Below are 14,787 nucleotides of genomic sequence, written 5' to 3' on the forward strand. Positions count from 1 at the left end.
GAGTATTTATGTGAGAAATCAATAAAAAACATAGCATTTTTCCTACATTTATTTTAACCCCAATATTTTATTTATTTATTTTCAATACTGCATGAGGTTCTGTGGAGCTAACATGGCTGCCAGTGGAAACCTCCACTGTCTGTTCTGAACTTAGGGTCTGCTTCAGGCTGCTGCTCTGATGATGTGTGTTTGCCACCAGATGGCAACATAAACCTAAACAATATAAACTACAGCGCGTCACCCTAACATCACAGGGTCCAGCCTGGTTAATATTTAACTTCCCTTTATACAGAATGACAACGTGTTGTTAAGTGTGGTGATGTGATTGTAATGGCCGTATGCTGGAGATAATATTCGATGAACTCACTTTTTGCAGAGTCTGTATGGTTTATTAGTCACGCAGTTATCACAAACTCACAGCTCCGCGGGGACACAAACCATCATGTAGACAATCGCTTGAAATTAGGCTAAAGGTCCAATATTTGGAAATACCAGGGCCAGAAAAGCTGATAGTAGTGTTGACGATTAGTTGTGATTATTTTTGCTGTTATGTATAAGCTGCTTCCGGATAAATAAGGCAACCTATGATTTGCCAAACTATAAGCCTCTCTTTTTTTTCTACACTATTTTTACCTTTTCAATTACATATAAGAAAATTAAGAATTGCAACTGGGGTATGTTTGTTGTGTGAACTCTCAAAACTGTGAATGTGATCATTATGTACATAACAACAGCAAAGAAGGTACTAAGTTCATGTGCCCATACCTTGATGTATCTGCATGTATAAGTATCAGTATTGGTATTAGAAAGACCACTTTATGGTATTAATAATATGAGTAACAACCTGCAGATCTCTAATGTATAAGACGACTGCTTTTCCTGCATCCTGTCATCACATTTACAGAATAAATCAGGTGAAAATTCAGCTGAACTGTGCATGCTGACATTACATAAAAACCCTCATCTACCTGTGATTGCCCTCTTACACTCATTGTACAACACGATGAAGGCTACTTATGTTCTCGAAATCTCTCCCCGCTGGGGCACAACATGTTTCTAGAGTAAAGTTGACCGGCCACAGAGAAGTTTATGAAACATTCTCCGCACACTGCGCCGCCTCTCCTCTCTCCACTGGGCCACATTGCTTAATAATGGCTGATGTATGAGGTCGGGGATGAGTTTCCATTCACAGAGGTCACAGCACTTTCGCAGTCATGTGGTTTAATCTAAATCCAAGCAAAGTTTACAAGGTGTTTACAGTTCCTATGTGTCGGGGAACAAATGACAGACAAATGAAGCACTGGGTCCTTTTGAAAATGCTTTATTTAACTACTATCACTATAAATATAACAATGGCAAACAAGCTTTTTTTTTTTTTTAAACAAACCTTCAGTTAGAAAAGACTCTGCAAAGGTCTACAAAGGAATGGCAAAGGGCACATCTTGGCAATAAGGCACACACTAAAAAGAGTTAAAAAGGTAATACCTATGTTAAACTAGGCACATGTAGCTCCACACCACTGACACAAAGAGCAGCAGGAGTTGCTCCCACTGAAGCAGTGTGGGTGATATGCAGGCAACAGAGAGTAAAGGTAGGTGTTTTGAGTGGGAGGCCGAACCAGCAGAACAAGTGTCCGCCGACACAGGGCTGTTAATCATGATAAGACTTTTAGTAGCGTAGCCAAACCTGCCGAGCATAGTTGCAACAGCGACAGCTCAAAGTACCAGCGAGTCGTCACGCTTCCCTCGGCCAGTTTAGCTCTTGTTCGCTGATAGGAAGCCCCACTCATAACACCAACATCTGGTTCAAACATAAAATTACACTTAACAAAAACACATTAACCTTGAATGTTTAAAAACTATTGGACACTTTGGCCCCAAAAACTTTTTTTTCTACTTTTGTTACTCTGACTTTTTTGTCCCTAAACAAAGTGTAAATAAAGGAAAGAAACATGTTTTTGAATATATTATACCTTTTCTTCTCACTTCATTCACAACACACACATAATGCATATATTAAATATATCCTGACTTATTGTCATCATACAAGAACAAATAATGAAAGCAGTTGACAGCAGTTTGCTTTCGAAGTGAAATCCAGTTTCAGAGATGGGGAGAAGCAAAGTTAAGAAGAGAAAACGTTTTTTCTTTGCACTTTAGTTACACTTTTTTTTTGGATCAATATCTTCGTCATGATCTCCTTCAAAACCTCAAAATCCAGAGTCACCTAAGTAAAAGTCAGCATATTACTTAATGTATAAAGTAATATTAAAAAATAGGATGAGCTGATGGAAAAAAGCAAACAAACTCCCCTCAAATGCAGCAGTTTAGTAAAAATAGATGAAACATTTAAAACTATTAGAACAAGCAAGCACAAAAACAATTCGCGTGTTCTTTTTTATAAAAAAGAGAGATGGCTGTTGTGGAGTGTGAATTCAGGATGAGCATCTGCTTGTATCTGTTATGTTTGTGTCTCATTACATACAACACATGCAGAGCTCCTGTATTTCATTATGAGGTATGACTCCAGCTACTCCCAGTTCAATTTTCACACTTGTTTCCACTACACTGCAGAGTTTTAAAAGTGCCCACTTAACATTCATTAGGGTTATTTTATGTTGTATGCGAAGAAAAACTGCCTACACATATTACAAATTGAAAAAACGCCAACTAGCCCAGTTTACAGACACAAATCCATGCTCAGTGTTTCAATATCTCTTCATCTGAAATAGGCAATCTCTTGCCTTTCATAAATATGTTTTAAGTGCACCTTGGTCAAGCACAGTTTGGAGGACGAGAAATAACGAGAGAGACAAATATTTGGAGTGTTACTGCAGGATCATTCAGAGAGGAGAGCAGAGGAGAGAGGAAGCCATGACTACTCGTCTCACCAGAGCCCAGTGATACCACACATCTGAAGACTCCAGTGCTATGCACAGATGGAAGTCTTTGTTTTGAAAGGTGTTGTGGAAAACGTAGAGTAGCACATGCATGCAGATGTGAGGCACTGTAGTAAGAAATGTTTTCTAATGTCATGACACTGGAGTGTATGGAGCTGTATGTTTTTTGGTTTGCATTGGCAAATGGAGGAGGACTGTGAGAGACGGACTAATACAGAGTGCTCCAGTATATAGAAAAAACATATAGAAAAAAATGTGTCTCATTTCTGTCCATATTTGTTCACCTTTCAATAGTCAAACATTTCAAAAACAACAATAAAACATACATGAATGAGAGGAATACAATAACTAATATCTGTTCAGTCTTCATTTCCTTCAAGAGCAGTGTCAGGGGAATGGAAACATCTCTGTCTCTGACGTCACCTATAGATGAAACCATCCATGATAAAGTTTTTCCAGTTTTCTTTCTCTATCGTTAGTTTCACAGGGACTCTGTCACAACAACATTAGTAAGCAGGCTACCTCTCTTCAAACTAACCGAAATATACTGTATGTTTTCAGAGGTTAAAGCAAACATAACAACAAGCAAACTAATTATAGGCGAAAAAACACAATGCAATACTTTGAACCTTCATTTAAAACGACCAAAAACACAAATGAAACTAAATAAAACCAAAAAGTACCAAACAGGCGTGTTTGAAGCACACACATTCAACCACCATGGACGGAAAGCATCACCAACAGCATGTAGAATTGGCTAGAATACAATATATTAATGGGAAAAAAAATGAAAAAAACATTAGTATATCCAAAGACAGCTGTCTCCAGTGATATATTCATTCGTCAGTAGTTCCTGTTGTACTTTTACTTCTTTAATTAATATGTCTTTCTCTCCTTCCCCCGAACTTTACACTAAATTTTTTTTAAACAACGTGTAAAGATCGATCGTTCCTGTTTCGGAATACAAACTTGCCCCAAAAATAAAAGAGAAAGAGACCTGCAGAGAATAAAACCTTAAATATGTATCTTCTCTTCATAAATACTTGAATGTACCTTCAGTTTCCCCCCGTTGCCGTAGCAACGAGGTGGCGAGGGTCAGTGAGAGAAAGAGAGTTGTGTATTTGAGTTGTTTTTGTGAATTCTGCCATATTGTTGGGGACGACTGTCAGCACACACTGGTGGATCTCCTCGGGGAGTAGACTGTCTTTTATATGTGTTTTAATATTCAGTAAAAAACAGGGATGTTGTCAATATGATGTCATGATGATGTCATGTGGCTGCTGAGGTCGGTAGGTGAGACAGATATGAGATGTCAGATTGTCGTTTTTTCACTGTCTGCGTTCTGAACGTTTGTTTCCAACCTCGTTCCATTAGAATAGAGGTTCACAAGTTCATGAGATGTTTCTGTATGATGGGACAGACGTGTCCGAGATGTTGCTGCAGTCGCTCAGTCACAGGCAGGATAACCTTCTCATTGTGTCATGTGGTCCGAGCCCTCAGAATCAGTATGTCTGGTAGACATCGTGCATGGGCAGCTGGAAGGCCGCGGCGGGGAAGGCCTGTGGCATAGCGTAGCCAGCGTAGCCTCCATATGCTGCAGCGGCCACAGCTGCATTCTTCTGCAGAGCGGCCAGAGCGGCTGTGTTGGCAGCGTAGTTTGTGATGGGGACATATCCACCTCCATACAGGCCAGCGGCGGGGATACGCTGTACGTTGTGGGCCATGGCGTAGACAGGCGTGATTGGACGGCCCTGAGAAGAGGAGGGAAGGAGTAAATAAGAGGAATTCTAATGCATGTCTTCAATTAGCATACTTTACTGCTTACTTCAGTAACACGCATTATTTACTAAGTGTACAAAAACCCATAACTTAAATCTGAATTGCTTGAAATAAAGTATATAAACACAAAGTAACCTAAACATCTCTTTTCTTATCTGTGAAATGTACATTTATGTTTTTTGTAGGTTATTTCCCAATCTGTTGTTTTGTCAATAGAAGCCATCGTTTGTTTTGACAAAGCCACAGGGAAACCAGGTATAACACAATTACACACGACTAAAATGAAACATCCTGTTACTTTGATAAAAATTGTGGATTACTTAGGGTTGGAATATTTTGGAAAAGTACAGAAATCAACAAAATATATAATATATAGGTCTAGTCTTTTTTAGACATTTTAATGAAGAATTGTTGTTTATTATATCCTTAAAGTGGAACTCCACCTATTTAATCATAGTCTGGTTTTGATGCAACGATTTTGCACTTTCAAACTGTCTAATAAGAAGATACAGAAGTGCAATCAACTGGTAAAGTTCGCTTTCAAACTCTTCTGGTGTGACATCTGATTCATAATCCCTCTGTATCATGGAGAAAACATTTATTTTGTGAAAACGTGTAAAGGTGTCATGGTGTCATGGTGCAGACCTGGTAGGGTGGAGGGGTAGAGACTGAAGGTAGGCCGGAGGCAGCAGCAGAGGCGGAGGTGTGCTCAGCGTGTTGCATGGCCAGAGGATTGAGCAGGTGCTCCACCGTGTGCACCTTCCCCTCCTCCATCATCTTGGCTGAAGGAGCCGTACTGAACATTGGGTACTGTCCACCCAGAGTCTGCAAGGCCACTATACGTAAACAGTAAACACGAATAAGAGCTTGGATAACAAACTGGACCACATCACACAACAGAGTATAGAAAGACATGGTTAATATCTTTGTATCAAGAATACAGGAGGTAATAGTTGGAGACGAGCATACAAGCACCCATGAAACAGGCATACCTAGATCTGAAGGTAATCTGTGAGAGGAGTGAGGAAAACGACGGCAGCGGAGGATAAACAAGAGAGAGAGAGAGACACATTGAAGGATATAGTTTAGGCAAGAAGGGAAAAAAAAGGAGTTACACAAGTTTGCGTAGGGTGTGATTCGGATTATGATGGTGCTCAACTGTGGATTAAGCCCAATGTTCCAACACATACACACATACATACACCCAACAGCAAGCTAACACAACGTCTGCCATTGTTTCAGATGGACTAGTCGTTTTAATCTGGTGGTGATCCTGGGATTCCACACAGATCTGGATCGACATAGACTGGGTTCAAATCATTTCAGAGGGACTATCAAGAAAGGCCGCTTTACAAGGTGGACGACTGATCAGCAAATATTTGACATTAATAGTCATAATGTGTCGTTCAATATAAATGCAATGTTGAAAAAGTTAGCAAAGCTATTAATATTTGCACTTTTATTTAGCAATTCTATCTCTAAAGTTTCTACCTTTATTAAATATTAAATTAAATTTATCTACACAGGTTCTTATTTGATATGTTTTTAGTGAGTTTTTTTGTTTTCTTGATCTTGTCAATGCCACATTTTCCTCTGATTCCCAACTTTGCTGCTACATTGGTTCGCTGGGACAGTAGCTTGCTAAAAGAATATTAGTAGATACCACAAAGAAAAAGAAAAATCATATTATGTATCATGCGTTGCAAAACGAGATGTGCAACAAGTCGACATAGCACTGACATTACCTCTTAAGTGATCAGACCAGAGTAGACACAAGACAAATGAGAGATATACAATTTTTAGTTTGTGCAGGTTAGTTCTGCATTTCAACTCCAACATTGACTGAAACAATTGTAGCACAAATATAAGCTAAAGTAGCTGCTACTGCTAACTTCTAGCTTACTTCATGTTTGGAATTGAAAAAGCTGATCCTTTGTGGAATCCTTTTTTTTTCTTGATGCGTGTTCTTTCTACCATGCTCAGTGAAAGAAGGCATCACGCAGTAATGTCAACCATGTTTCAGTCAAAAGTCGGAATTGAGTGCATGAGATTGTGAAAGACCATGTTCAGACCGACAACAGCACTGCATGAAAAAAAAACATGGCTGCCTCCTTGATTTCATTGAGACAACTGTTTCTACAATCAGCTTTTTCCTGATTTCCATGCAATTTGTCCTTGAAAATATCTTGTCAAGTCAGTTAGTTGCAGGTAGATTTCTTTGTAAAGCAAACATCCTTTGTGGTCATGATTTTGGCATCTGCTGGCCTTTAAACTCATGGTTCTACTACTCCCTTTCCTGGATGTTATATCTTCGCATCAAGCAAGAGCGCAGTCATTTTGTAGTTTAAGCGCAGTGCTGTTTTCAGTCTCAATAGACAAACTACTCCTGTTGCGGAAAAGGAAAGACTGAGGAGCAAAGCATTGTAGTTACCTTCTGGTCATGCTAGAAAGGACACGTATCGAGTGTCATTATTCTTAACTGTTAGGAGAAAGGGCGCCCTTTTGCACATAACCATCCAGCAACAACCATTGCTTTGATTTGAAAAAAGTTCCTCAAACCACACAGGAGTGAGCGAGATACAGGAATTGTGAGCTGGAAGGTTTAGTAAAGGCTTTTAAGGTGGGCGAGGATATGGATGGGTAAATCTATCTCACTGACTTGTGCCAGGTTTGATGCCAACTTGGTTGACGGAGGCAGCAAGCTCCAGACCGGGCATCAGCTCATAGGGCTTGTCGGTCTGCTTGATCTTGCCCTCATGGTAGCGGCTGTAGATGCCACGACCGGCAGAGTAACCGCCCAGGTAGGACCCCCGTGGTCCAGGGGTACGGTTACATGCGGCAGCACGACCACGACCTCGCACAGTACCTGCTTAAAATACAATTGAGGTAATATGATGACAGGAGTTGTGGTTTTACGACTTGGGCAGCAGGGGCATGATGAAAGTTGTATACGATGACATGTATGGCAAGATTTTAAGATAAGTCTAGACGTTCCTTGGAAGCTTTTCTCAAGATATTAGGATTTGGGAAGCAAGGAGAAACATAAAGTCGTAAATTAAGGGAATAATCGGCTCATAAACTGCAGTTGCTAAGAGCTAAGGTTTTTTTGTTGTTCGTTGTTGCTTTGTTTGTATTTTCCCTTTATTTAGGCACAGTGTGAATTCTTTCTTGAGCACTGTTCTGTCTCTTGGTTATGAAGGTTCTTGGTACTGAGAACAGATGGTCCAGGATGTTTTGTATATTTGTTGTGATCTCTGCAATAACCCAGCATGAAATGGAAGTTGATAGCGCAGCAGGAAAAGGATGGTGTTAGAAATTTTATAGTTTGTCAAATGGCAGGAAAGCTCATTGTTCATTGAAGGAATAAGTAAGAGCAAGGATGTGAGAGATTACCATTGTTCTGTATCATTGGGGATCCTTTGGAGAAAAAACCAAAACACAACGATTGATGAAAGTTCAATAGATTGCTACCACCCAAAGACCACATTTAATCAATCACAGGTAATGGAATTAGCATTCATTGGTCCATCACCTTTTGCTGTCTTTGACTTTTAACAACTCTCTGATTTTAAGCCACAAAATCTCATCACGTTAAAGATTTCATCAAATGAAATTCTAGTCATCAAAGATTAAATCATTATTTTAGTCATCACGAGTCATCATGGTCCCTATTAATATTGCATTCATGGTTCCTACATTAGCATTTTTTGGATGGAAATATGAGATCTTTAACAGTGCATTGTCCCAAACAGTTGGCTTTCAGAGAAACCATGTGGCTTTTCCAACTGATCAATACTAGAAGAAAAACAAAGAAAATTAATTCTCACCTTTAACGAAGTAGTCCCGGTTGGGTCCAATGAGGGTGTTGTAGGGATAACCATAGTAAGCCAATGTGTAGGGATCACACTGGTATACGTAGTTCTGAGGAGCAACCTCTGGAGTGGCAGGCACTCCCCCCTTCGAGGCCTTCTGACGTGAGTATTGCTCTTTATCCACTGGCTTAGCAAGCGTCACCTCAATGCAGGACCCCTCCACCTCTGTGCCATTGAGGTGGTCCATGGCCAAGACGGCATCGTCCCGGGAGGTAAAGTGGACGAAGGCGTAGTCACGGATTTTCTTCACACGTTCAACGCATCCAGGGTTCCACTGGCTGAACACCTAGTTGACGGAGAAAGTGAGGGTAGCTTTAGCCCACAAGTTTACCTAATAAGATTTATACTGAAACCGGTAAACTGACAAGTCAATAAATCTCACCTGTCTGATTGTCTCCTCACTGGTCTCCATCATTAGGTTCCTGACGTAGAGAATCTTCACTGTCTCCATTACGTCTTCATCCACATCAATCTCGGGCTCAGCCCAGTCCACTGCAATCTGGTGACCCCACAGCTGAATACGTCCAGGCATCAGCTTCCTGCGAGCCATGGCCGCTGCACGGTGTGACTCATACTCTACAAAGGCAAAGCCACGGTTCTTCATCTTGTCTGCAGCACTGGCATAAACGATGACATCTAGCACACCTTCTGTCACTTTAGAAACCTCCTCCAGAATCTCCTCTCGCTTTTTGGTCTTGGGAATGCCACCAATGAAAAGACGGCAGTTGTCTACAGAGGAGCAGACCCCCAGTAGCCGCCCAGGCCGCACCTCATAGTTGTTGAGCTCTCGCACGGCACGTTTGGCCTCATGTTTCTCTGTGTACATCACAAACGCGTACCCTCGGTTCTTCCCATCAAAGTCCATCATCAGCCGCATCTCATAGATGCGTCCAACAGACTCAAATACTGGGACCAGCTCATCCTCATAAACATCCCGCGGGATTTTGCCCACAAAGATTTCACATCCTCGGGGAGGTGATGCACCATTCCAGCCGGGAGGAGGACCATATTTACGTTGACCATTTTCCTGGATCATACCATAGCCGGTGCGCTCCATCAGGGCCTTGAGTGCAGGTTCAATGGGAGCAGCTAGAACACCCTCGGGGAGATTAATCTGTCCTTCGAGAGAGTGGAGGGAGGGACCAGAGTAGGGCTTGGAAGGCTTGGAGGGTTTGGAGTTTGAGGGGGAAGCGTTATTGCTCATGGTTGAGGAAGAAGCAGAATCTTCGGCTGTCATTCTGGCATAACCATCCAATCAGATCTGGGGCCTGAGAAGGGCAACAAAAGACATTTTATTCATATTAGATTGTACCAACCACAACTGTTATATCGGAGTAGAAAACACAACATAATAGACAAATAAGAAGAAACTTATAGCTGAGGAAGCACCGTTTAATCACAAAAAAACATGAATATCCATGGGCAATCACATGGAAGATTACCTAGCTAACAAACTAACCAACACACATAGCTTGAGGTGGAACCACAGACTCTATAAATCCCCGGGGCACTTTTCCTTATCAGCAGTTTTACAACCTTGTTTTGTTGAGTTGCTCAGATCCCTGCTGACCTTTGACTCCTATCAGCGAGAATGAAGGGTTACGAACCCTGAAACCTCTAAAGGTTCACCGAGTTTGACTAGGTCACATGCTCCATTATGTGTGTGTCTGAAGAAAGTTAAATATGCTAACAAGCTAGCTCATGAGGCTTAACTCCAGCTAAGCTACAGTTTATGACTTGTTCTGTGTAAAAATATTTGTCCACGCTGTGGGAACGTCTGTGCAGGGTCATTCATCTTACACCAGCACCTGTTGCACTCCCACTCACCAGGAGATGGTGTTGGACTTTCAACCCTCTTATCAATATATATAAGTTATACAGTGCGTGGGCGTAGCTTTTTATGTGTGTGTGCGTGTGTGTGTGTGTGTGTGTGTGTGTGTGTGTGTGTGTGTGTGTGTTTCAGTTCATTAAGTCCTGCAGCCCTATATGAAGAACAGAGAACAATCTGAAATCCGCTTCTCAGGCATAAACCTCTTATTCTGTTATTTTCCAACACGGCCAGTATTCAGGACGGAAAAATCCACAGCATTTTAAATCCCCAAATCTCCATGCAGCACACAACAGTGAAGCAGCAATTCATAGGAGCCTATAAGCAAACATTGTTTATTTTTTGATGTTCGACAAATGTAGTCTGAGCGAATAGAAGAAAAACAAAACAACGTTCTCTCGCAATAGGCAGGCAGTGAGTGTGTGTGTTTTTTTTTTGTGCGTCATTAGATTGCCTATACTTTGATGGAGATAGGTGAGGCAGTCAACAAAGGTAAAACCCTACAAAGACAAGCAACCATGGTAACACACACTCATTTGACCTGACCTAATATCCCACTCTCCCAAGCACAAACACGCAAACACGCACACACACACCACACACACACACAGACATCTGTTCACATTAGTTCGCCAAAGGCTGGAGGGCTTACAGTTACCTGAAAACAGGTTTTCTTTTATTTCTTGAATAAAAAGACAGATTGTTTAAATATCATAATTTTTTTTACAGTGGACAAACCATATTAATAAAAATGCCATCCAATTTCATGCATTTATTGTTATGTATAGAAGAAAGTTAAATCAAAATGTGAATGGGGGGAAACAAACCAACAAAAACAGAGGGTGAATGAACAGGTTGACGTTTCCTCCTTCTATCTTTAGCCAGTTTTCAGCTGCTGAATGTTGACACAGGTCAAGATGACACTAGATTAAATAAAACTACAATTTGAGGCAAAGCTGAAGGAACCTTTACGATGAAGAAATTAATTCTGACGAGGATGCAGTTCCCTTTTCTAGCAGAAAAAAAAATCTCTCAAAGATTTCCCAGTGTAGCTGCATGAAAACTGCTTTTTATGACTTGTTTCTGTGTTGCTTTCCTTCGCATTGCCTCCAGTTCAGTTTGCCCTCCCTCTGTTCCTTCTATCGTGTGAAGCGCCAACATGACTCCCATCTCTTATTGGTCTTGTATTGTCAGACTAATGACTAAGGGAGGACAATATTCAATTTGGGACTTCTGCACGGTGATAAAAAGAAGCTATGTGACACTGAGGTCAATTGTAAATTGCACTGTAGTCAGGGTGAGACTCCATTTTCTGGATATTTTGTGTGCTGTCAAAAAGAGTTGATGAATTCAGTCTCAGTGTGGGGTAACCTACTTCCTGCTTTTAACTCTGTGATATTACTAACTTCCTCAGTGTGGTCCGCTCTTGTGCTGATGTTTTTCCTTTTTGAGGAGAGACTCAGGAAATCGCAACACTCGCTGTGTTAGAAGTGAAGCGAAACTCAGAGGGTCTGTTTTAATCGCTCTTCCTTTGACAGAGAAAAAAAAGGAATGGTGAGTGTGTGTGGGATCTATAAAATTGGTGTATCTAGAAAAGTCGAGATACGGGGGCTTGTCTTCCTTAAGGGGACGTGAAGAAAGTCCCCATAATGTAAATAAATCAATTTTAAGGAGAATATATGTTTTAAGGTTAGGTCAGTTTTATATTAAGTTAATGTTAGGTTAAGGTTAGCTTAAAGATAGGTTAAGGTTAGGTTAAGGCAACTAGTAACTATGGTGTAGGTTAGAGTAAGTCTCCAGGAAATCAATGCAAATCTATGTAATGTCTGCTGAACTCATGGAGGCACAGCATGCGTGTGTGTGTGTTTGTGTGTGTGTTTGTGTGTGTGTCTGTGTGTGTGTGTGTGCTTGACATCGAAGGCAAAGACACGTAAATGATTAACCTTGGTAAAGGCAAACCCCTGATTTACTCACACAGTGTATTCTTTTATGTCTTGCAGAGTAAAAATATAATATTTCTATAAATTGAAAGTGACCACGTAAGTGTGAGTCTTCTGTTGTGACTCCACGTCTTTGTTTCAGCATGATACTGAAAGGTTTCAGCTCTTCAGAAAAACAGATCCCATGCAGACGTTTAGAGCTCAGACACAGAGTTCAACTGGTCAAAGGTTACTAACACGGAGGAGAACGGGAGGGAAGGACCATCTCGCCTGCATGCACGTAGCATTTGATGGTGTTCCGGTAATGGCTGTGGAGATTGCCCATTATAAGGTGTTTATGATTGATGGAAGCACCTGACTCTCTACGTATTAACCGAGACTGAATTGTTTTATGAGCAGGCGAAAAAAGCTTTTATGGGCTTCTGTGATGACACTGGCAAATTCCATCTATTTCTTCAAATAAGCAAATGAGTCAAGGCTTTATTAAAGCTCAGTTGCTCTCAGCGAGAAAGAGGAAGAGCATTTGATTCTTTATGATTCTACATAACATAAATCTCTTCTGCTTAGCAATGCAGCCTAATGCAGATTATATGGAGTAATGAAAAGTGTGTTCAACAATATGGAACGATACAGCTCTTAGTTTGCTTTTCTCTAATGATTGACAATGATCCAGTGTACTAAAGGAAGCAGGCTTAAAGAGGCCACCATCTTAGCCACACACGTGAGCACGTGGAGGTGACTGACTCACGGCGCCCACCCAGCGGCCCCGAACAACAGGGTCACAAGGCGGCAGGAACACCAACACTTATCTTAACTTATACACACCCAATAGATAACATTATCTTCGCTAAAATACTAAATGACTAATGCATGTAAACCAGCCTCCACATGTAAGATTCATGAATGCAACTACTAAATAATAATCTTTACTCACAACTGTTTCAATTCAAAACTCGTCATGTAGAGAGGAATAATCCCGAGAGAGTGAGAGAGAGACGGAGGGAAGTGAGACTGAAAGCAAAGGCACGGTGGAGGGACAGAGAAGGAGGAAGGAGAAGCAGAGAGAGGTCAGATGTGAGGATAGCTACCCCTGTTGTTCCACAGCACTCCGCTGCTTGGCCGCCTGCTCTGGGAGTGTTAGTCCACCTCCATTAGAGACAGGTACAGCAGGGCACTGAGCACAGAGGCCAGCCTCCTCTACACACACACGTGTACACACACACACACACACACACACACACACACGCACACACACACACACACTTCAACCAAAGCTGTGAGCTGCAGAACTGATGAGGGTGGAGCTAAAGCAGGTGGTTTGTATCTGTGTGTGTGTGTGCAGCAGATCTGAGCTTCTACTTTTGAAGAAAATCTTTACTTCTCAAAAATGTATGTTCTAGCAACTTTTAAGTGGTGGAAAGTAGTTAATTACCACTTTAAGTTTTATGTATTTTGTACTTTCTCCCTCATTAATCATCTCAAGACCCCTCAGATTTATTTGGGGACTCTTTGGAAGGGGTCAGACACATTACATATATAACATCAACCAATGGAGGATTTTCTTTCCCACGAAACATGAACGTTTACTTTTAAAATATTACTATACTTTTACTTAAGTAAGATTTCAGAGCTGGACTTATGTGTAATGGAAACTTAATCCATTGTGATTTTTCTTCAGTAAAACAATGACAGACACACACATACACACACACACACAAACACACACACGCACACACAAACACACACACACACACACGCACATACACACACACACACACACACACACACACACACACACACACATATGGACTCTGTCAATAAATAAGCTGCAACTTGTGATGTGAGTGGGAGGTGAGAGGCCTGATGGGAAATGTAGTTGTAATGAGTTATGAGGTTTTCTGCTTAGAGACGCAGAAATTAGAAAATGCCCAGAAACTTCCTCATGTTTTTTGCTGTGACAGGACTTTTAAAAACTATGACTGGAAGTTGTGACGACAGTGATTTATGTCATGTCAGCACGATAGACTTACAAAAAATGTGTGTAACTCTCATCGTGTGTGCGTGTGTTTTTTTACATAACAACGGCGAACATGTCCTCAGCACAGCTTAACTTAAGCAAACAACACACACCTTCCTGGGCAGTCAAGAGAGCAGATAGAGAGACGACAGAGAGACGTAAAAACAACCAGACGAGAGTTTCTGTCTAAAAACTCCCCTCCAGTGAAGAAGCGAGGGAGTGAGGGAAGGGGAGAGCAGATGGGGTGAAGGGAACAGACGGATGAAAGCCACAGTGTGTGGTCGACAGTGTGCTGACTTTCAGCTGCTATTGAAACCAGCTCCGCTCCTTTAACGACTGAGCAAACAGGAAAGAAGAAAGTCTATTTGGAATAAAGACAAAGAGGCTGATGGATAGAGAGAAAAGAAGGGATTGAAGCGCAAACGATAGATTAAGAGCTATGTATAGACTGT

The 14,787-nt window shown here is 41.2% G+C and overlaps 1 protein-coding gene across 11 annotated transcripts in view; it reads right to left on the reverse strand.

The window, feature by feature from the left end:
* Positions 1-1,305: 1,305 nt before the first annotated feature.
* The window catches only part of rbm47 (RNA binding motif protein 47), a 31,240-nt gene continuing 17,758 nt past the window's right edge, over positions 1,306-14,787 (reverse strand). For 5 of the 11 annotated variants that reach the window (XM_053419705.1, XM_053419699.1, XM_053419701.1 and 2 more), the window contains 6 exons: positions 8,933-9,818; positions 8,506-8,836; positions 8,072-8,095; positions 7,338-7,547; positions 5,324-5,514; positions 1,306-4,650 (listed from right to left, as the gene is read on the reverse strand). In XM_053419705.1, the coding sequence (XP_053275680.1) occupies positions 4,402-4,650; positions 5,324-5,514; positions 7,338-7,547; positions 8,072-8,095; positions 8,506-8,836; positions 8,933-9,787 (1,860 nt within the window). In that variant the 5' untranslated portion in view covers positions 9,788-9,818 and the 3' untranslated portion in view covers positions 1,306-4,401. The other 6 variants (XM_053419703.1, XM_053419702.1, XM_053419706.1 and 3 more) reach the window with 6 other exon arrangements.

This window comes from Pleuronectes platessa, chromosome 3 (assembly GCF_947347685.1).
Source record: "Pleuronectes platessa chromosome 3, fPlePla1.1, whole genome shotgun sequence".
Classification (NCBI taxonomy): domain Eukaryota; kingdom Metazoa; phylum Chordata; class Actinopteri; order Pleuronectiformes; family Pleuronectidae; genus Pleuronectes; species Pleuronectes platessa.